The following is a 23,407-nucleotide window of genomic DNA, read 5'->3' as shown; positions in this document are numbered from 1 at the left end:
TCTTTTCTGTGACTTCTGTGGGCTTTGGATCAGCCCCAATAAGAACAGGCTGAACCTAGTTCCTCACTTTGCTTTGCTGAAGTTATGGTAATAGAGAGTAGGAGTGATAACAACAGATATCTGTGGGAAAGCATTTATAACATGCTGCCCGTGGATTAAACTAGAAGAGCAAAGAAAAATCAAAGATCTACAATACCCGTAGAGGGTTACTGCACCCCAAAATAAATAAATTAAAGGCTGCATGAGGTGTAAAATCTCAGCCTGGCCTTCTTTTTATCAAAAGACTAAGGTTAAACCAAGTATCTTTGCAGCGTATCCTTCATTGTGCCAAAGTATGTACCTGCCTTACTCTGAAAGCCCATATATTTTAACTTTATCTTGGTTTAATAGAAGATCAGAACAACCATCTATAATACATAACAGGATTCAGCCTACTAGCATTTCAGATGTTGTGTTCACTGCTTATATAGAGCATTGAAGTAAAAAAATAAAAAACAAAAAAAAATCTAGCTCGCATATAGTCACTTTCATGCTCTGAGAATTAGAAGAGGGAGAACTACTGTAGTGTTAATACAAAATTTAAACAGCCGATGCCTGCTTAAAAAAAAGTTGGAGTGATTCATTTGAAGGTCAATCAATTTTATATGCTTTTAGTCAAAAGATAAAAGCCTCCCAAAAAAAAAAAAAAAAAGATGACTGCCTCCTTGGGTCTCATTGTTTCACAGAGAATACCTTATGCAAAGGTTCAAAGTGCATTCAGTATTTCCAGCCATTTGTAAAACATATAGAAACCTGATGTGCCTGACATTCTTGGATCTTTATATTTTCTTATCTTCTTGCACATGGCACAAACTGAAACTGATTGCCAGTGAGCCTCACCTGCTTTTATATTGGCAGCACTGAATGTCAATATACATGATATTTGTTTCCTTTTGCACAAACAGAAAGAAATGAAATGCATCTCCTTGAATTTGGAATGCACATAGGCAACAAGATTGCAATCCTTTCCTTTCAGAATTACCATTTTAGACACCAAACAAATACTGCTCTGCAGTTTTCTAAAATTAACATTTTTGTATCTAGTCAGGCACCATTGCTTTGTAGTCTCTATTCAATGATTTCATTGCATGTGCTACTGAAAAGAAATCTAGCAATATTTATAAATTCATAAAATAAATAATTCATTGGTATAAAATGATTTTTAAAGAGACTTAATAAGGTTTATTTTCCAGACAAATAACAGAAATGTTCTGATTAAACCATATTTCAGTGTATGTTAAACTGCAGCCCACACTGATTGGGTACATTTTCTTTTTTGAAACTACCTTTGATAAGAAATACATTACAAACTCATCAGTTTAGCTTCCTGTTAACAAAGAGACAGCAGCCGTCTGGATTATTCTAGATCCGCAGTGAAACTGCCACACTACGTACGCTCAAACTAAAGCTGTGCAAGTTTGACAAGGGGCAGATGAATCCAGGAGTTATTGTGCAGGGGTTTAAATCTATGCGGCAGCTGACGGTTGAAATAATCATCTATACATTGCTCTGAGCTAGCTGGGGAAAGGTTGAAGCTGTATATTTTCAACATATCTAGTCTAATGGTTAATCTGTTGTCTTGTACAGGGGGTGCTGGGTGGAATCACAGCAATAGCTGACAGTTTGGAGGAATTGCAGTGGGTATCTTCGGTTGCCTGATTCACAAAGTGGTAGGTAGAAAAGTAAATAGGCTTGCCATTGAAAGAGGGAAGCCATATTCACTGTCATTCAGACCAAAATTATTTTGGTACCCAGAAGCTCAATCAACATATTGATTATTTGCGTTCAGTAATAGGGTACTCTATGTCATTGTATTCCACCACTCGAGAGCTAGGCCGTATATAAAGCATGCCAGATTACAGGAGAACAGTGCTTGCTTTGTTTGGTGATAAATGGAGAAGTTACTTAAGAGAAAGAGAAAAGGAAAGTTAAAGGGGGCAGGGGGAGTCAACTAGTTATTCAAATCAGGGATTGGTAGCTGCTAAAAACACTCCCTGTATTTCTAGTGTCGATGCGGTTTATCTGTATAGTGATGTTGTATCACCCTTTACAGAGATTAAGGGGATGTAGTATGTATGAGTTGGAATGAAACCAAAAATGAGGTGTCTGCAAGTGACAGCTATGGCTATGAGGAGAAATGCTACGTTAGATTCTGATGGAGAGATGGCCTAAAAATTCCAATTGATAGTTTTATTTTATTTTACGTATTCTGATTTTTCTTCTTTTTTTTAAACACATCTTTATCTCCCCTTCCAGGCAAATCACACTGAAGCCAGTTCCAGCCATTTCTTTGAAAGAACTGTACTGGTATTCTGCCTTGTTACGTTTAAATTAAAGCTAAGAAAGAATAAAGCAGAAAGTGCCATAGGCATGGAATTAAGCACATGGGTTGTTTTACAAAATGTTCAAGACTTGCTGGTTATTGTTCAAATTAATTTGATTATAGCAAATGTATAAAATAGAAAAAGTAAATCTGCAGATCTGATTTGATAATATAGTCTTTAGGCAAAACCTTGTATTTTTTCCCATGGTGCAGCTTGGCTGAGATCTTTTGTGGGGCTGCATGTTACTATGTTGAAAATAAACTGCTATATAAATCAGTTTTGATCCCTTGATATTTGATAGGCATTAATACCACCTACAATAATGGTAATAGGATTTCTACTTCAAGAGGTATACAGTGGTTGCCATTAAACATTTGCATATAGTTACCACATAGAGGTATTAGAGGTGCTAGTTTCTTATGCTTAGATTAGGAAATATCACGCTGTCTAATCCTGAATGTGGTAAAGGTTGACTGATTTGTGGTGACCACTGTGTATGTCCCAGTTTTATCTTTCCATTTTCTCTCACCCACTGCCCTGTTCTCTGCCATCCTCAAGAATCCATTGGTCTTCTCTACAAAAGACTGATTTATGGATCTGGCAAAGGCCCTGTGCTCTTATAATTAACCATAGCAACAGACAATACAGATGCGGTCATCATCAAAGATGAAGCATTTGGCTTTTAACATTAAAAACTTGGCTGTGAGTGAAAGAGGGTTGTTCGTTAATTCAAATGATAGAGTCATTGGGGCTAGCCACAAAATAAAGACTTGATCACAAACATACTACACAGAAAACTCTTGTGGCACTGGATGAAGTTAGCTTGAAAATTATGCAGTGTTACAGAGAAGAAAATGCCCCAATACAAATAAGTTGGGTGCCAAACCTGCTGAAGCACAGAAGGTCAGTAATGACATATTTAGCTCTATATAATTAACAGTGATATTTTTCCCCATATGCATCTCACATCATAATCAGTATCATGTCCATGCAATAGGACAAACACTCTAGTCAGATAAAAATGAATTATGCATAGAAGAGATTAAAGCTCTTATTGTGCAGTAGGTCACATTTTAGAATATAAGTGCTTAATTTATGCACATGCAGAGGTACTTGCATGTGCAAACTATGGAATTGTACACACAAAACTGTTAATTATGTGTGCAGTAGTAGTTAGTCATGGGGCTCCCTATATATGCTTTGTTCACAAAATTGCTTCATGGTGCCTGTACATGTATTTCAATATGTGAGTTAGTACCCCATTTTTTAATTTGGCCCCATAGGATTGTACATTTTACAATGCTATCTAAAGTAAAAATACCAAATCTGAATATCTTTCTTAGGATAAAAAATGTAATTTTATATCTATATCTATATCTATATCTATATATATATATGTGAGAGATAGAGAGAGAATTATTGTTTATCCCAACTAAGATATTCAAATATATACATATGAACAGGTTATTTCATAATTGCTTTCTTTGGAGTTTTTTGCATCTTCCTCTGAAGCAGCTGGTGCCGGCTACTGTCAGCAACAGGATATGGGACCATATGGACTTCTGGTCTGGTAATTTCTGTGTTTCTAGAAGAATTAAATTAAAAATGGGAACCCTGTCATCCCCATTACTATTTTTTTAATGTTTGTTTTGATGGTATAGCACATATTCACGATATGTATGAGGTAGAACTAGAAGCCACATCATGAATTTGAGGCAGGGAAAATCTAGGCTGAACATCAGGAGAGAAATCCCTAATGGTAAGATCTATGTGGGCATTTATACTACACACAGCAACATGGTAGCTAAGTACCCAAAGCCTAGACACCCAAGACTCTCTGGAATAGTCTCCCAAGAAAACTGCTGGTCCTTACATGAGTTGATTGGAATTGTTTGAGAAGCTTATTGGTAGATTTTTACCTCCCTCCCTTTTACATTAAAGTATTTTGATGTGAACATGTAGTTTTTTTATAGATTATTTTCACCATTACTGACTGTGGACAAAAATTGAAATGAGATTGTTGTGTTTCAGAAAATGTTCACACAAAGTCACTGGACTTGTGCAGAGAAGTAGGCTATGTGGATAGACTTTATTTGAAAATGTTTCACTGGAGAAATTCCAGAAGTAGAAGTATAAGGTTTGACAAACAGCACAATCTGTCCAAAGGAAGGCCAATGATTTCTTGAGAATTTATTCATTCAGTATGGTACACTGCGTTTTGAGTGTGATTTTAGTTAATCAAGGTCATGCATTGCCTTCCAGCAATTAAAATATCCCTTTGAAATCTTATCTATTAGCTTTTGACCATATTTTATTATCTATAGCAAACAGCAGAAATATACTGCACATTAGGTTCTGATCCAGCTTTCATTGATATGAATATTTTCATCCACATCACAGGGAGTTGGATCAAGCTGTTAATGTACAGACTCTTCTAGGACAAATGGGTTCTTCATGCAGTTCACAGTGGTTGAACCTGAATAATCAGTGCATGCTCAATTTGTTGCAATGCTCAATTGCAATGCTCAATCTGTTGTAGGTCATGTATGATAAGCTTTTTGGGATCAAGACAGAGTCCTTATGTCTTGGAAACAATTGGCAGGTATCTGAGTGCCTCGTATGTATCCTGTTTCCAGCTTGTGGTAAACTGAGCAAAGAGGGGCAAAAAACATATATTGACCTTTGAAACTGTCTTTGAGCTACTACCTATCCACTTTTACTGGAGAATTTTGTAAATCTGTTGAAACAGGTGGATAAAGTGCTGCAAAATTATCAGCCCATAAATTCCTCCTTCTGGATCTTCTTCATTTATGGCAATATATGTGCCACATGCAGTCTTCCCTGTTCAGGAACATACTCACCTACTTTTCTAAGATGTATGCAGTGTTGTTGTAGCCATGTTGGTCCCAGGATATTAGAAGGTAGGGTGAGGTAATATCTTTTATTGGACCAACTTCTGTTGGTGAGAGAGACCAGCTTTCAAGCTTATACAGAGTTCTTCTTCAGGAAGCTCTGTGGAAGCTTGAAAGCTTGTCTATCATCAGCAGACGTTGGTCCAATAAAAGATATTACCTCACCCACTTTGTAATCTCTACTTTTCTATGGTGCAGTCATTCAGATGGACACCAGCAATAGGAGATCATAGCTGCATCATTTTACTGCAAGTTGAAGCATGTTTTACACTGTCCTTTGCAGAAGGTGACATTCATTAAAGGTTTCTTTTAATGTGTTGTTTTTGTTAAATTACTTTCTGTTCATTAGAAGAGGGAAGATTAAGGCTCCCAGTTTCAAACTGAAACCACATTCAGGCACTTAAATTGGTTGGTCTTGTTTTTAGAGGTGCTGTGCATTGACCTTTGTGAAATTTGCCAGTGTTCAGCTCCTCTGGAAATCAGGCAACTTTTATTTAGGTGCCTAAACATGGATTTAAGTCCATAACAGTAGGCACACAAATTTGAAAACATTGACCATATCTCTTTTCTGATTCCTTCTTTACATTGATAGCAACAAAGTACTGTGCCTTCCCTGACACTTTCAGTAGATTCAAGGGAATAAACATCATTTACAGCTAATAAATCTTGAGATCTTTATCAACGCATGGGAAATAAGTTTTGCTTCAAACACACTTACTCTAGGGTAGGATTATTGCTTAAAGATTATAATATTATAGGATAATCCTTTTATAAGGGTTTATTATATATATAGCCATTTTTAGAAAAAGTTAAGAAGGCTGCAGGTATAAACTGATAGATCAGCTATGAAAACAGTTAGTTTAAGCTTTAAAGTCTATAATTCCACATAATATTAAAATTGATTTATGCCTGTGGTTTGAAAACTTTTTTGAATACACAAAACATTAATTTACATTTTTTTCTTATTATTTAGAAGTAAAGAATGAAGCTAGCTCGAGTTATCCAAAATGTTCATTTCAGTTCAAGAATGCAACTACTAATGCACTCGTTGGTGCCAAGCCCACTGAAGGAATCCTGGAACCTGTTCCACTTGTTAATAACCGTAAAGGGAGCCTCTTTCTACCCAACAGTCCCTCGCTGCTGCACCTTAACATGTTGAGTTCTGTTGAGCATGGAAAATCTACCTACTGTAGATTGCAACGGGCACTCAGTTTGCCTGTAAAATACCGCTATCACCCTGAAAAGCCTGGGTTGAACCAAGATCTCCGTAGGTAGCCCCTTAGCTGGATACACAAGGCAGTATAGATTGGTTTGTGCATGGGTTTACCGTTTGAGTGTTTTCAATGCGAAAATGACATTACTAACACTCTGTTAAATGCCTACAGATGTGGGTTTCTTGAGATGCAGTGATTAATAACTTAAACAAGATAGTAACTAATGTTTCTGGGTGGTTGATATTTTATCTTTCTTATATTTTATTTTCTTTGAAACACATTCTAGGCAATGAGATTACTAGGTTTTCCAATTTGTGATATTTGGTAGCTTAAAAGTTGTTAGATAATCCAGCTCATTTTGAGGGTCCACAAAAGAGAAGCACCCATAAACTGCATTGTTAGTGGCCCTGGCTGAAGCAATGAAAGATACAGATTTATTTTTTAAAAAAATAGTAAGAAAATAATAAAAGAAAAGTTATGAACCTGTCCACTGTTTCCGGAAGACAGTTCCTTTATTTGGCTTAAAAACGAAATGAGGATAAAAGTCAAGTAATATGTTGTTATAGATGTTCGGCTCTGCATTAAGGCTGTTAAAATTACCAGCACATCTTAAATCAATTCATAGAACATTGTCTGGAAGTTATGTCATTGAAATAATGAATCCTTTTTACTCAAGAATAAGCAAACATGTTAAAACATCAGTGTAACTTCAAATTAAACTCTCGCATAAACCAGGGTATCTGAAGCCTCATTAGACTTGCCTGACATTTTTCTAGCACCGAGTCTTCCTGAACTGTAAAACTCCTAGATTCTGTGCCTATTAGACAAGTGAGCAGTGGGTTGTTACAGAAGTCTATTAAGTGTTATACTTAGGGATGTGCAAAAACAAGCTCTTGAATTTTATGAGAACTCGGGCTGGATTGAGTTCACATTCTATAAAATTCGGTGTTGAATTCCTGGTAGAGAAGGTCTGCGTAATATAGTATGACTGTATTGTAATACAACTCCCACAGCATTAAAGAAATTGCAAATATTAAAAATAGGGTCACATTCTCATTAACAGAAGCAGTAGGTCAAATCTACAACATTAGCATTGAGTTGTCATATATCATAGCCTGTTACTCAAATTCAGTTTTCTTTCATGAAAGGAGTAAATTTAAGATTCCCTTTTAATTTAATTTGTATTCCTTTCATGCAGAATCAGGAACCATGAAATGAAAATAATATTTTGTAGCTTATCTAAAAGTTTTGCTAGATTTACTTTCTTTAAATATGCAGGAAATTAATAGAATATATGAAAGATAATAAATATGGTTTACATCCTACTTATGACTAAGAACCCACCTGTGAGTTATCTTTGCAACACTTTTGAGAACCAAGCGATAGGTAATGGTCTCCATTATACACCATTTGTATATTTCAGCCTCAGACAATTTTGCCTCCGCTTCTCCCCCCCCCCCCACTATAAACTCTTTGCATACCGATTTCATTTAAAAACAAAATATAAATCCTGATTCAGATGTGGTATGTTTAAAATAGATATTTCATTACTGCAATTAAAATAGAAAATAAATGGTTCCGTCGTTTGAGCAAGGCACAGCTTTAGTACGGAAATGAGGTGTCTCAGAGGGCTTTGGTAATAGGTATTAACTTGTGAGCCACGTTACCTTAGAACATTGCAGGTAAACACAGACAGTAATATGGCATAAAGATGATGGGCACTTAATGAAGGAAAGTGCTTGTTTGTTGTAGGTACAATAAAAAGAAACTGTACAGTTTTTCAGGAAATCCCGCTGTGGAGACCGTCATTCTGGACGGTAATAATAAGGCCTAGTTTTACAATTTTACTGTATGGTAGTAACATCTGATAGGACTGGAAAAAAAGCAAATGCTAGACCATGTAAGATGAAAGATCCATATTGGACTTACTTTTAACATTTGAAACAGCAAGCATAACTCATTTTAACCAGCTGAAAGCTTGGAAAAATATTTTTATAGCATGTTGCACTGTTAATAGAAATATTTCTGTATACAATATCATTACAGCTGGTCTGTATCAAAATAAGACTGCAAATGCTCCTACTGGGTATAGAGCTTCCTTATACTAGTGAAAAAGGTATAAAAATGTTCTCCATTTGTAGTATGTTACTGAATTTCTAATAAACATTTCCTAGCCCCATGGTAGAGATTAATTTAGGTGAAGCTTTAAGGTTTTATTTACTGGCAGAGAGAAACATTATTTGTAGGTGATTTCTGCAAGCAACATTTTGCATTGTTATTTCCTTTAATCTCTTAAGTGATGAGTTCATATTATTTGGAGTGACTATTTATATCTGTTAAAGAACAAGGCAGTCCTGTGTATGTATTAAAAGCAAATTATTGCTTGTGTAGAATAGCATGGGAATAACTGTTTTTGACAGACACGTTTAATACAAGATTACACTATTTCCCAGAGAATGTCTTCCAGAGAGTGTTATGGAATTTATAAAGACCCACACTTTATTATAATTAGAACTGGGCAGATACCACAAAAAAAAAAATTCCGAGAGTGCTCTCTTCAGTATACAAACAACCAAATATTGAATTGATCAAATTTTATTGCAGCTAACTCACACAAAAAGCAAATTTTAAATGTGCACATTTGATCATTCACTGTGGAAATGTTTACACTCTCAGCCAATCAACGAACAGTAGTTGCACTATGTGACTTATATAACAAGTCAAGAGTAGGCAGCACAGCCAGAAATTTGAATGCCAAATATCATATAACAAACTTCACAATCATGCTATGGATTTCTAAAACAAAAAATTAAATAGTCAAATGTTGAAGACATTTCATATTCTTTATGGATTCTCTCTAAGCAGAAAAAAAGGCTGTATTAGTGCAATACACTATTTGTTGTAAATTGATTATCGCTCAGTTCTAATTACAACCCCTTAGATGTCACTGTTTTGAGGCTTTTTTTTTTTAATTTCCTGGATTTGTTAGGCAATGTCAGGTCACTTAAAAAGACAGCAATGTTGCCTTTCCAGAGCCCAGTCCTGTAATCTTGATGAAGGCAAAATGAAGTTCCGTAACATACTCTGGAAAACAGACAGACGTGACAAGCTAGAATGCGAGCTGTAAGAAAATAGTGTCAGAAGATGGTTGTAGCAGAAGAATATTGCTTAATTCATTCTCAGATAAATCTAGATCAGGTGACATATGTCCAGGTTTGCTTTTTTTCTTCCTATATAGTTCATTGCAAATAGAATTTTTTTTTCCAGCTGCTGCTTGTGCACTGCTAATGTGTATTAAGCTCCTTTAATGTAGCTGCTACTACTAATCTCTTTCCCTTTATCTTTAAGGTAACAGCTACTTAGGTCTCAGTTACATTGTCTTCTAGTCTGTTTTTCAGTTAACTATAGGATGGAAAAGAGACTATTTTTCCTTCTTGATATTACAGCCTTAGTCTGAATTTGAGAAACCAGCATTCACAGATGATTCCCTTTGATAGCAAACATAATACTTATGTGTGTGCTAATTATCAAGTACAGTAGCTGTCCTTTAAACTGTCATGATGAAGGTTAATATTAACACACAGCTTATTAGGAACCTGTGCTTGTTTAAAGCAAATAGTATTATGTTATAGATTATCCAATGATGTTCTGTTTATAGTAATAGTAAGTGATTTTACATTTGGATTTTACATTTACATCCTCATTAAGAGCTCCTTTGCTATAACACATCCTCTGTTATACAGGCACTGTCCCCCCACTTCCATTGAACCTTACCCTGCCCGCGCCTGTTATAACAGCTCCCCTTTGTGAGAAGGATGGAGTGATGAGGTCTGAGTTGTGCTGGAGATCTGTGCGCAATTGCAGGCAGTGTTCACAACCCTGACTAACTGAAACATTAAACATCAAGGCATTGAATCTTTTACATCTCTTCATGAAGACTCTGTGGTCTGGCATGTAAGACGCAAGACCCAATTGATATCTGGTTCATTAGCAAAAGCAGGCTGGCAGCTGTTATGTTGGTATTTCAAATAGCACTTTATCTTTCTGTATATATAGCAGAGCACTAATTCTACTCTTCAGTAGCACAGATTAATTGAAAATAACTTAGAGAATAACAAATGCTGTTCCCCCCTCTTTTTTGTGTGTTTATTTTAAAAGTATGAAACCAATTTGAACTTCCGTGTTCAAAACCCTGGTTTTCTTCCCTTCTCCAGCTCCTCCTCCAAACCAATCTCTTTGACTAACACGTTTGATTTTTTTTTAAACTGTTGGGCCTAAAAAGTTAGCAATGAAGTATCAGTGCGTGAATGGACGTTGAGTGTGTGGTCTTTGCTATGTCACTTGTATTTCGTATAGCACTTAGGGTGGTCCTTGATCTCATGAGTTGCCTCTATTTCCAGTTGAAGATGAACAGCCGTCGACACAGTCACCCAAAAAAAAGCAGCGAAATGGAGGCATGAGAAATTCACCCAACTCGTCTCCCAAACTGATGAGGTAAGACTGGAAGAAGCTCATATCTTTATCTTCTTTCCTTCCTTCCTCCCCACCTCCCCCACCTCAAAAAAGGGGAGGGGGGTGAAGAAAAAGATTGTTAGATGGTTTCTGAAAGGCTGAAGTATTTATTCTGTCAGCTTGTCAGCAGTTAATGATAGAGCTGAAAAAAATTCTGTCATGAAAACCAGTTTGAAAAGCTGTTTGAAAAATACATAGGCTTTAAAGTCTTAGCTGTCACCCTGTCCTGTCCATGTGTAGTTCTTAAACAGCAGTGGCACTAATGATAGCACTAACCAATCAGAGGAACTCATGTGGTTAGTTTGCCTCAGGCAATTCTCTTTTTGTTGGAATCCCTCAGAGTACTGTTTTCTGTACTTAAGGCCATATGTGAGATGTATCATCACAATCAAAAATGAACCTGAATATTACCTTCCTTTTATCCTGTCGATTGAAATCAAATTTCTGTTAATTGATTTTGACTGATTAAAAAAAGTCTAATAATCTATGTTCTTGCCAAAGCCAAGTTCAAAACTAATGCAATTTTACTCAGGCTAAAAGCAATATTAATTATGAAATACAGGGAATTTTTTTAAAGAATAGTACATACTCTGAAAGTGGATGATAAAACATCTTCTGGTGGTTAGTGAAATTTCCCCGCTGTTGTTGGATATATAGTATTTTACTCCCATATTTAAGTCATTTCTTTCCATAGGACAATTTCCCTTGAAGCAATATGGCACTTTCTTTCTACTTTACTTTACCCTTTTTCTGTTGTTGTCAATGGGCACAGGATCAGGCATGCTAAATGGAGTTTTATTGCATCTGAGTTCTCTACAAGCAGCTTGTTCTACTCTGTTTATGTGTATGTATAATTAGAAAGGGGCTAGCCTGGAACTCCTGTTCATGTTTGGATCCAGATCTGAACATCACAGCTCAGACCCATCTCTAGCGTATATGCCTGTATACATGTAGAGAGACAGGGACACATGCATGCTTTTGTGTATATATGTAACATACATACATCACTTAGTATCTTTATCTGCTTACTGGCAGCGACCATGTTCCTTTAACGGTTATGGATATAGCCAGATGATTTTCCCCTCTGTACTTCAGTCAGTGCAGTGGGAATTTCCTTAGCCAATTCAATAAGCATCCTTTTCTGTTTATCGTTCCTGCAGTCTAGGGCATATTCAAGGGCATAACTTCTTTAAGTCGTCTTCATCTGTGTTTAGACTGCAGGACCAAAAGTGAGATTGATTCACTGAAGGAAATGCACCCAGCTGTGTCTTTTTTTTTTTTCCCCCCATTGACCATCTATTTCTGTTAAATGTATCGTTAAAAGTTCTCTGCCTTCCTGGTAGCTCAGCCTTGCCTGTGTGACACTGATTTACATGCTTGTTTACAGTTTCTGAGGAAGAATAAAATGAGCATACTGCCAAGCTTCTCATTTTTCTGAAGCCAGTTGTCATGCTAGCATCATTTTCAATTTACTCACCTTGGGTAATCTTCTTATTTGGCACTAATAGTTTTATCTGTTTAAAGTTTGTAAGATGTGGGAGCTTCCCCCCACTCAAACCCTAAATTTGGGGAAGTAAATTTAAAAAAACCAAAACGAGAGCTGAAACGTTTGTAGCCGAGTGCACTGTCCCTGTTTGCTATGTAAAGTATGCCTCATTTCTTTGATCTTGAGTAATAATAATTCTGGGGAGTTATACTGTTTTCATATGCTTCAAAGCTGTGTCAAAGTTTTGCTGCTTAAGGGTACTTCTTTATTCTACTGGCTCTTGGGTACTGAGATGACAGGTCCTCTGTACTAGGTGCAGGCTTTTTCAAGTCATAGCCTTCAGCAAAACATCAAATTACCAAATACAGGGTAACATACTTCTACACAAATGCCTTTCCTGTAGATATATTATACCATATATATTAAATACTTTAGTGTTACACGGTGCATTTTATGTGCAATAGAAAGTGATGGTTTGAGGTAGCCTTAGGGGTACTTTTTTTCCACAAGCAGAAAAAGCTAGTGTATACCGTATCAAGTATGGTTTTTACAGGACTTTCTGCCCGAAGGCCTTTGTAAATAAGTAATGATCAACAGATTGGCTGTGGGTTTTTGAAAAGCATGCCTGTGTCAGTTTGCATGATGGGGGAAAATTTTCAAAGTGGAGCCTGCTTTCATTGCCTGCCGAAGAGGGACTGAGGGAGAGTAGTCATCCCAAGCTTGAGCTGTCTGCTCGGTAGCACATCAGAATTGCTAAACACAGGTCGAGCAATGAGTGGAGAACTTGCCAAGCCTCTGAATCCAGACTTTGTTTTCTTTCTCCTCTGTCTTGCTGCTAAATTTATTTATCCACCCTATGCCCCCACCCTCAATGTTTTCCCATATCCCATAGCCTCTCTGCCTTATCTGTTAGGAACATAGTGGCAAACTGAATTGTAGCTCAGAGCTCTTAAATCAGAGAAAATGGAATGAATCCAAATAAATATCAGATCCTCCTCTATGCACAACAAGTTAGACTCCATTACCTGTTTTTTTAATAATGTAATGATCAAAATGGAAATTTCTTGACTCCCTCCCCCCATCAACTCCTTGGTTAATATCAGCTACAAGTATATAATGTTTCCTCTTAGGTAAAAGCACTGTGATGTCCATAGCTAATACTTAGTTTTAAAATATTTTTCTCCTAAGTTTTGATGAAAAACGCTGTGATGGGGCAGATAGGACTCTCACTGGTAATGAGGGGTTTAAAGAGAGCCTGTGGGCCCCTGCCCTGCTAAGTCTGCAGCTTGGTGTCGCACATGGAGAGGCAAGTTAAAAGGAGGAGACCCAGCCCAGGGCTGACCAGAAAGGAAGGAAGAATTGTACTGCTTACTCAGTGAGGGAAGCCTGGTTCCGATCAAGAGGCTTTCTACCCAGACGAGATATTTTGTGGATAGGCCCAGGAAGACTGACAAGAGGGGACAATCACGGGACAGAAGGGCATGCTCTGACTGCCGAATCCCCAGCTGACCCTGATTTTTAATTCTCTGTTTTCCTTTTTGTTTTGGACTCTAACACCCCGGATGGTGTAGGATTCCAGTGTGCCTTAGCCAGACCATGGCAGTTGATCTGTGAGTAGTGACACCAGACTTTCAGGGACCCACAGCAGGGAAGTCATGTCCTGAAGGCCAAAAGCGGGCACCGCTTAGATGAGCAAGTTATTTGTATAAACCAGATCTTTTTCAGTTAACAGATTATTCCTTAAGATTCAGTCCTGATGATCTAGGGGATGAAAGGGTGGAAGGAGTGAGCATGGGGAGTGGGAAGGGTACGCACAAGATTCCATCTGAGAATTTGATCATAGTTCTATAGAGTCACTTCCTGATCAGCCTTACAGGTAACATAGGGTCCCAAACTCAACAGCTATACTGCATTTCTGCTGTAGAGAGGGCAAACCAGTGGAAGCTCATGCAAGGAAGAAGTCTCTGTGCTTCCCTGTGTGCCATAGCAAAACACCCATGATAGCACTTTCCACTGGAATACAAAGGATAAAAGGAGATGTGACCTGGGCACGGCCAGCAGGTGCATGAGCAGAGAGGTTCGAACAGTTCAAATATTTCTTAATTTGAAGCGAATCTAAGCTCAGATGTTTTTAAGATTCACCCAGCACTATATAGATCCAAATTACCTAATACGTTGCAGCACACACAGGCTGTAAAACTCTACTTTTACAATGCAAGAAGCAAACTAAATTACTAGCAGAAGTAAATAGTTGTGAAGTGTGCAAATGTACTGATGACACTAGACATGTTTGAGATGTATATAGAGAGATTCTAGTAACTGCATATTACTCCAGTATTAGGCTCGTGCACATCCAGTGAAATCAGAGGAGTCACACTGATATAAAACTGGAGGAATGTGGTGGTGAATAAGGCACGAAATAGCTACATTATAACACTAGTCATATATACTAATAGACTGGGTAAATATTTAGATAATACAATGAAAAACACGTATTGGGCCAGATTCTAAGCTGCTGTAAATTGGCATAGTTTTCTTGATATTAGTGAAGCTACACCACTTTACAACAGCTGAGAATCTGGTTCTTTAAATCCACAAGAGAAATTTTGTTAGAAGACAACTTAAAACCAAGCCAAACAAAAACATCACAACAACAAATTCTAAAAGGGACGAGAGTAAACTTTTCTCATAGAGACTTATCCTAGGCACAATAAAACATTCTGAGAGTCCACCTCACCAAATGAAAAGGGGAATGATAGGGAGGAAAAGGAAAGGAAGGAAACACTATATAGCAGAGTAACAGTCACATAAGGCATATCAGGTTTTCCTTTTCATAAGACGTTTGTAGAAAGGAAACGTGGAAACATTTGATGTCCCTCTAGATCATTAAGAGACATAAATTCACTTGCTCCTCATCTCCTGGTCTCCTTTTTTCTGTTGTATGTCACTGATTACATGTTGTCTCACCCAGTCTATGTGGTAGCCAAGCAGGTCGAAAAATAGTCCTCCTGGATTCAAGGGTGACTAATAAAAAATTAGAAAAGTCCTGGACCTAAACCAACAAGCCACTTAAAAAAACTATTGACAGGATCCAAATCCTCACTTAATGGTTTGGTAACTGCTGCTGCATGAGTGGAATGCACTGAGTAGCAGAAAATGTCAACCCAGCTGAGTCAAGCTACTGCTTAATGTAAGAACAAATGGCCTGTGACAGGGCCCAAGGGGCCTGAAGAGCAAACAAATAGTTTGTCCCTGTCCACTCTGAACTGAGTTGTACTTGACATGAGCCTCTAGACAAGTAGCATACTCAGCAAAGGGTCATTATCATTAATGTCCCTGATCACATAAGAATCAGAGGCATTGGGAAGCTGAGTTTTCAGTTGATTGCCAAGGAGAATTTCATAAGCCTGAGGATTTTTCTTGACTCAAGACCTGGAAAAATACCCAGCCAAACAGTAAACTTGGTCAGAGACTGACAAGGTCCAGCAAAGTGACATGGAAAAAGTCAACTTTTCTTCAGGGTTTCTGAAAATCTAATGAGACCGTTTATCTGATACAAATAAATAGGAAAACATCCACAGTCTATTTTAATGATGAGAGGTATGTTAATCCTAAGCGTAGTATGGGCAGTGGCTGTACTCCATCCCCTGAGCACCTCCTCTTTCCCTCCCCCCAATTATGTCTACACAACAAGCTAGGGCTGTAATTCCCCTGCTTGTATACACATACCTGTGCTAGCTCTGATTGAGTTAGCACACATATAAATAGCAGTGCAGCCACAGTACCATGGGTAGTGGCAGCGGCAGCAGGGCGAGGCCAGGCTGAGTACATACCCACAGTGAGTATATTCTCAGTATGGCTAAACTGTGCATCCGCTGCTGCTACCAGGGCTATAGTGCTATTTGTACTTGCACTAGCTCAATAAGACCTAGCACGAGTACGGGTGTGTGAGCAGGAGAATCACACTCCTAGCTTTTTGTGTAGATATAAACTCATACACATGGGGACACTCTGTTCTGTCAGTGCTCTTCAGTGTTGACCTGCATTATCCCTGCCATTCCAGTGTTATCCCTCCATGAGCTGAGATGCTTAGTTATTTGTGTCAGAACCAAATACAGTAGCCGAGAGGTTTTATGGAGAAACCTGTCAATTAAGAGCTAGTGACATGAGTTTACTCTGATGGACTTTACCTTGTGGCTTCAGTCAGATATGAATACCAGGTCTGCAGAGGTGAAAGCTTTCTGTGTTCACCATAATAATGGCTTACATTTATACAGTGCCTTTCATTTTCAAGAATCCCAAAGCACTTTATAAACTTTGCAAGTGATATACTGTATGTAGAAGAATCACTTCACACTGCACTTAATGTGCCTCCATCTCAGAGGTGCACACAGCAGTTGTTTAACAGCATAAATCAACTCCATGAAATCAACTCCAGGAATCCATTATGTTAAAAGAGGTAGCAACAGTAGTAGTGTAGGTTTTAGGCTGGCCATTCACATTAAATCCTTCATGTTGTCTAGACCTGCTCTTAGCAGAGTTAGATGACACAGTAGTTTAAATGGTAGTGAATAGTCTATTCTAGACCTCCAGTTGTTGCTACCTAATGATGTTTACAAACCATGGTAATAAGAAAAGTGTCAGATTTTACTCTGATTTTTGTGAAATCTTGTACAAATGTATTTGGAATTAGAGAGAGGCTTTCAGGAAGAATTAGGAGAGTGTGCCAGCAGAGAAAACAAGCAACTTTTTTATAATGTACAGGCTAAAATTGAATACCTTAAGGTCAAGGCAAAAGATGTGGGAAGGAAAAAGGGTAAAAACTTTATACCAGGTGAGCAGAAGAGAATTTTTTCTTTTACCAATGGTTTAGAGAAAAAGAAGTCTCTAAAAGTTGTGACTTTTACCTTGAGGTGTGAAATGTATAATTCATTCAGGTGGAAAAGACTAGTTCATATTATGCTTCTTCTTAGCTGCTTGTTTATTTTTAATAGATTGTTTTTGTCAGGTACTTTCCTCTCCTCCTCCCCCCCCCCCCAAAAAAAAAAAAAAAAAAAAAAAAAAAATTTCTTAAATCCTAGATGTGCAGTTTGATAGAATCCAAATGAGAAATGCTAAAAACTAAGAACACACTTTTTGTCCCTCACACCCTCACCATTCTTGTATGCAAGAAAGAGAACAAGTGACTGTCTCAAAACTTCTTCTGTGTGGGAATTTGAGGTGCATACTCTCAGCAGCTCTTGACATACCATGGTGTTCCAACTGGAAAATAAGTTTACTTAGCAGATTTCTAAAAGAAGATACTCTGCATTTACACCAGGTTCTTTAGTAGTCATGCTAAATTAACCCTTTGGAAAGGCTCCTTAGAGTAGAATATTGTGACATTAGGAGACGGAGGCACCAACAATATTTTAGATGGAGGTGGAGGAAATTGTTACCTGTTATTAGAGGTAAATCTCAGCCAGAACACATAGTACATGATCCACTACTGGTCCAATGGCAACCACAAGAAATGGGCTACCACCAGCTGTATTAGTTAAGTTCTTGCCATAGTAGTTTCAGAAGGATAGTGCAAGAAGAGTGGGACTATAGACTCCAGTAGCAATGATTTTGAGTATGACAAAAAAGAATCATTACGAAGAAATTCAATGAAAATATAGGTTTTCTTTCTGTTACTGTGCCATTTTTCCTCTATAAAACTTCTGTCATCTGTGCACTGAATCTGTAGAAATTTCATTGCTGATTAACTTGTGAAAGTAAAGGTCAGCTAGAGAGTGTCATTAGTTTAACACACACAGGCAACAAATTCTCGTTACAACTTAATACCATCCACACAGACTGCAGAGGGTCATGGAGAATGGCTAATGGTAGCCGACAAAAGTTGGGTGTATTAGTCACAAGACATTTGCTGAATTCCACCAGAGTGGCGTGACAACCTTCACAGCTAGTCCCAGCGAGCTGCAGTAGTCAGTGGAGTTTGCCTGTGACAAGCCGTCACTCTATCTTGGAAGAGCTTTGTAGCACCAGTCAAAGCAGTCAGGGAAGATTGAAGTGACAGAGGCCCACTGAGTAAATAGTGAAACATGCAGCACATCATGAAATATTCAACCTGGGTGTAAAAGCTCTAAATGCTTTTTCAATTATTAGCACCTGCACTGGCTGCATACATCTAACACTAACAGCATGTTCATTTCCACAATTTGTTAGAACGGTTGTAAAATATATTTGAAAGGCATGAGACATTTTGCAGTGCATTTTTGCTTGGCATCTTACTCTTTGTAAACCCTCCCCTTCCCCCTTTAAAAAAAAAAAAAAATATATATATATATTCATGTATGAAAACTCCAAACCACTAGCAAAGGGCACAAGGTGGCTTCCAAGCCCTTTGATCTGTAGGGGGTGGGACTGCCATTCATTTCTTCTTACCAAAATACAGCCATTAAGTATCCAGGGAAAGGTGTATTTCCAGACTTCAGCATGCCTAGTGAGGCTTAGAGGTCTACTGGAACAGTTTTCCCATTGATTCGGTATGAGTAGAATTGTTCACTAGGAGACAATAAAAAGGAGCGAAGGCACTTGTCATACTGCTTCATCGGTAGGTAAAGATTTACATAGCACAACTTCAATCTCAAGCACTGTGATGGCCCCTATAGGTTGTACCTTGCCCTTGCTCCCTCTGCTTGGCTGCTGGGAGAGCTCCAGCACAGTTCCAGGAGATCATATGCCCTGATATACAGCAGCATATGACAGGTAGCAAGAGGTTTGACATGAAGGTGAGAAAATCCGAGGAAAAGCTAATATTCATTAAAGAGACAGCAATTTTCAGCCTTTCTTTTTCCTTTTTTAAATTATTTTTATTCCATTTCCACATTTGTCAGAAGTTCCAAAGCTGAAAACACCAGTTGAAAATATTTGAAGTGGTTGTAAATGTCTACAAGGAAAGCAGTGCTCTTTAAAATAAAATGTTGGCTCCCTCGCAGCACATTGCCTGGAAAAGGGGTTTGTGGTTTTGCTTTAGGCTGTTATCTTCAAGGCAGGCTTTTTGGATTTTCTGCTGTAGCATGGCATTTAGTGTCGTTCCCAAGTTTAATTGATGATAAGTGGCATTATATGCTTCGCAAAACCTTGAAAAGATTGTATTTTCTTCTTCATTTTAAGTCATGCACACGTAATTTTTGTCAGAAGAACTAGAAAAGCTATTTATAAACTGGAAAATTTAGATGTGAGCAACTTAACTTGGTTGCTTTTCTATCACGTGTACAGTAGGTGCCTGTACTCTCATTTCAGGACTGACCAAATATCTTTGGTCATTGCTAGACATTAAAAGGCCAAATCCTTTAGACACCAAGATGAAAGCAGACCCTATAGATCTTAAATTGATAGACGATTTTTTCCCCCATTTAATGAGAATTTTTTAGTGCCTTAAGCTGCTACCTTCATAGAATTGGACAGCACCATAGCCACAGCACTAATGCAAAGTTCTCCACACCAACCTTCCAGTGTGACTCAAGCTTACCTTGACAAGGTCATGTTTAAGGATTATGGGATGGAAGTCTTCAGGAACAGTCAATATTTGACTTAGTAGCTAAGAAGAACAGACTCTCCTAATTTTTACAGAAAGCCTCTCTCTAATCTCAGATACATTTGGTAATAATATCTAGCAGCTTTGGGTTCGTTTGTACAGAGTAGATAAGCTGGTTGAATACAGGCCAGGTATAGTCAGATCACTGAACATGCTCCAAATACAATTTTTGCCTTAGGACACAATCTGACAATTTCTCCTACTGTACCCACATGCTGTAGCCCTCCGATGCCCCATTTCATCTGGGAGGATAGAATGCTACAATGTCTGTCAGGGGTGGGTTGAGGTATCACTCAAAGAGAGGAGCGTTAAGATTGCAGGGTGATGCTGGTACCTACTTTAACTCTATATTTCCTGGTTTTAAGAGGTTTGAGTTTAGGTGCATTTGATGTTCTGGAAGCAGGAAATGGTGGTCAACCTCAGCTCTGCAGGAGGGCTGTGCACAAAGGGGTCAAACAGGGCCATGCCTCCCCCCAGTAATTGGCTGGGGCACAGAACTTCTCCGGCCCTGGGGCCTTGGCAGGAAGAGCGAGCTCCTCTGGCCCCGGGCTGTGGCGGGGGCACAGAACATGCCTCTCCAAAACGGGTCATATTTTTATTCCTGCGCACACCCCTGCTCTGCAGTAACCGAGTTTTGGGGTTTGAATTTCCCTTGTTTTTTGAGGAGGTGGTTGTAGTGAAGGGAATATGATTAGGGACATGTCTGCAGGGCACAAGGAGGCTTCCTGGGAACACCTCACTGCCATTCTACTAGCTTTGCCTTCTTCCTGGCTCCTCCAGGCCCCCAACAGGGCTAGAGGAGACCTAGAGAAGTAGGCAGTTGGTAACTGATGGGCTTTTAAGGAGCATGTCTACCAGCTGAAGGCAGCAAAGGGGAGACTCTCATGCTCCATATCAGGGGCTATGGTACGGGAATGCACTCTGCACATCATAAGAGTTTTGCAAAGGAATTAAGTGATACATTCATCTCCACGGGTTATTCTCAGATGAATCGGAACACCCCATGGAGATTAATTCAGCCTGACACAATCACTCTGAGAGATGTGAACTGACCTATTCATCTCAATGGCCGTTCTTCTTGCCCCTGTTGTGGATTACTGGTTTTCAAGACAATCTCACTATGCACGTGGGTTTTAGATCAATTTGAATATTAAAAGCAGCTCCTCACTTGGGGGAGGGGGCTGTATCTGATTACAAATAAGGGGTTCTGCAACATGGCTGTGGTCCCTGGGTGCTACAGTAATACAAACAATAAATAATACTATAATATCCAATCAAAGAACCAAAACAAAACCACAAACCTTAATTGCCCAGTTACATACCACAAATAGCAAAAGACAGCCTAATGGCTGAAATATATTTACATAAAGTTTTAGTCAAACAATTACGAATAACAAAGAAAACCATAAATCCATAAAATTCCAAGTCTGTTAGCAGATAGTTCGCAAAGCGAAAAAGGGGTTAAATTCCTCACATAAATAGTTTACTATGAGTAATTCATTAAGCTCTAGTTAGAAGTTTCTATCACAAACTTATAGGAATGCTCTCTTGTATAAGGCGAGGCCCTATTTCAGCAAAGCACTTAAGCACCTGCTTAAGTGCTTTACTGAATCAAGGCTCTTAAACCAACAGACCAAACTTTTATACTGACGTCACCTGGTTTTACTAAAGGATTTTGTCTGACTTTGGGCATTGGTGCAAATGAGTCAGGGACACTCTTATGGATTTTGAGTGGTCCCCAGACCTGAGAGCAGACAAGAAAAATTAATTGAAAAATAAAATCAAGTCATTTAGCAACCCTTTTACTATTGTTTCTTAGTGAGTGGGAAGGGAAATTTATAAATCACATCCTTAATGCACCTAATTGTTTGAAAGAAATCACATTAAAGGAAAAAAAATTAGATTTGATTAGTGACTTCTTTCATGTCAGTGACGTGGTAAGAAGGGCTCACGGGGAATTACTTGTTAAAATTTCACAATCAATGTGAAGAAAGGCTTGGGAGATTTCCTAACCTATGATAAAGTCTCTCCCACTACGGATACTGCTAAACCATCTGCAATAGAGATGACTTATCACTGGGATTCATAAAAATACTTTTGAAGACCCAATCATTTGCCTTTGCAAAGGACACAGTGGAACTAAATAGCAGGTGTTTAAAAAAAAAAAAACCAAACACTGCCAAGGAGGGTGATCCCTGGGCTGGTATTCACCTCACTCCACCCTCTTACCAATTACACAAGACCTGTGCTATCAATATATTTAGTATTTCCATTTTAAAAATCTCAGGACTGTTTGTGCTCCTCTGGGACAATGTGCAGATTACGAAGCCATATGAGGCACAAGATGGCTGGGGACAAAGCACCCGGTTAGGGGATTTAACTGTGGTACAAACTTCTGAAAGAGATTAGATGAATCCAAAGTCTGGCCAGCTTGAGGAAATTTTGCTCAGCATTCTTACATGATACAGCTTTTACACCATAACAAAAATGGCACTCACACCATTAACCATCCCTTTCTAGCCCCACATTCCTTCTCTCTGTCCCATGCCAAAAATGAGACCCTAACCTAAGCAGAGTTTTTTATAACCTGGAAGGGAGCAGAGCCAGTCTCCGTGAAGACCAGTAGGGACGTCCCTGGAGCTAATCTAATTAACATGAAAGGCACTACTCTGAGACTACGGTGCTGAGTGACAGTACAAAACCATGAAAGTGATTAGTGGTTTTTCAGGGGAAGTTCACTAACTACACACGTTTTTGCCCAGTGGTGACCTGCTTCTCTCTTTGGGCATCCTTGAGGGCGAGCATGAAAGTGCTTTGGTTTACATGGGTAACCAAATGAGCAGATTCTCCAGTCCCACTCACTCCCTCTGTGGGCTTGTGCCCGTGAAGTGAATAGTAATATTGCCATTGGCTTTAGTGGGAACATGCTCGGGCACTGTAAACCCAATGTATCCCTGTTACGTAGGATTGATCGCTGCCAAGTTTTGTAGAAGCGACCTTCAGGCACCTATTTGTGAACATGTTTAGCATGGTATCACATTGTGCTTCTTGTCCAGTTCAAAGGGAGTTGACCTGTGCATATACATAGACAGAATTTTGCCTAGATGGACTATTCTAGAGGTGGAGCCTTACTGTATTCTGTTGGTTTCAAGAAATTAAAAGCAGGGCAAAATTTACAAATGTGGGGTCCTATGTCGAATCTGCCAAATAATAATAATATGTGTACACCCAAGTCCTTCACAAAACATGCAGTCATGTGCACTGAACAATACTTCTGAGCACAATTAGCTCATTTCCTTGGCATATCAGTGCAGGCTTTGTGCATGCAACAAATATGC

The 23,407-nt window shown here is 38.5% G+C and overlaps 1 protein-coding gene across 2 annotated transcripts in view; it reads left to right on the top strand.

The window, feature by feature from the left end:
- Positions 1-23,407, top strand: part of KCNMA1 (potassium calcium-activated channel subfamily M alpha 1) — a 708,266-nt gene that overhangs the window by 616,630 nt on the left and 68,229 nt on the right. For both annotated transcript variants that reach the window (XM_067539508.1, XM_067539518.1), the window contains exon 19: positions 10,890-10,983. In XM_067539508.1, the coding sequence (XP_067395609.1) occupies positions 10,890-10,983 (94 nt within the window). The remainder of the gene's footprint in view (positions 1-10,889; positions 10,984-23,407) is intronic.

Source organism: Emydura macquarii, unplaced genomic scaffold, assembly GCF_026122565.2.
Source record: "Emydura macquarii macquarii isolate MOO-44397 ecotype Brisbane River unplaced genomic scaffold, CSIRO-AGI_Emac_v2 contig_67, whole genome shotgun sequence".
Lineage (NCBI taxonomy): Eukaryota > Metazoa > Chordata > Testudines > Chelidae > Emydura > Emydura macquarii.
Note: the sequence above shows the minus strand (reverse complement) of the source record. Positions and strands in the feature narration are given on the sequence as shown.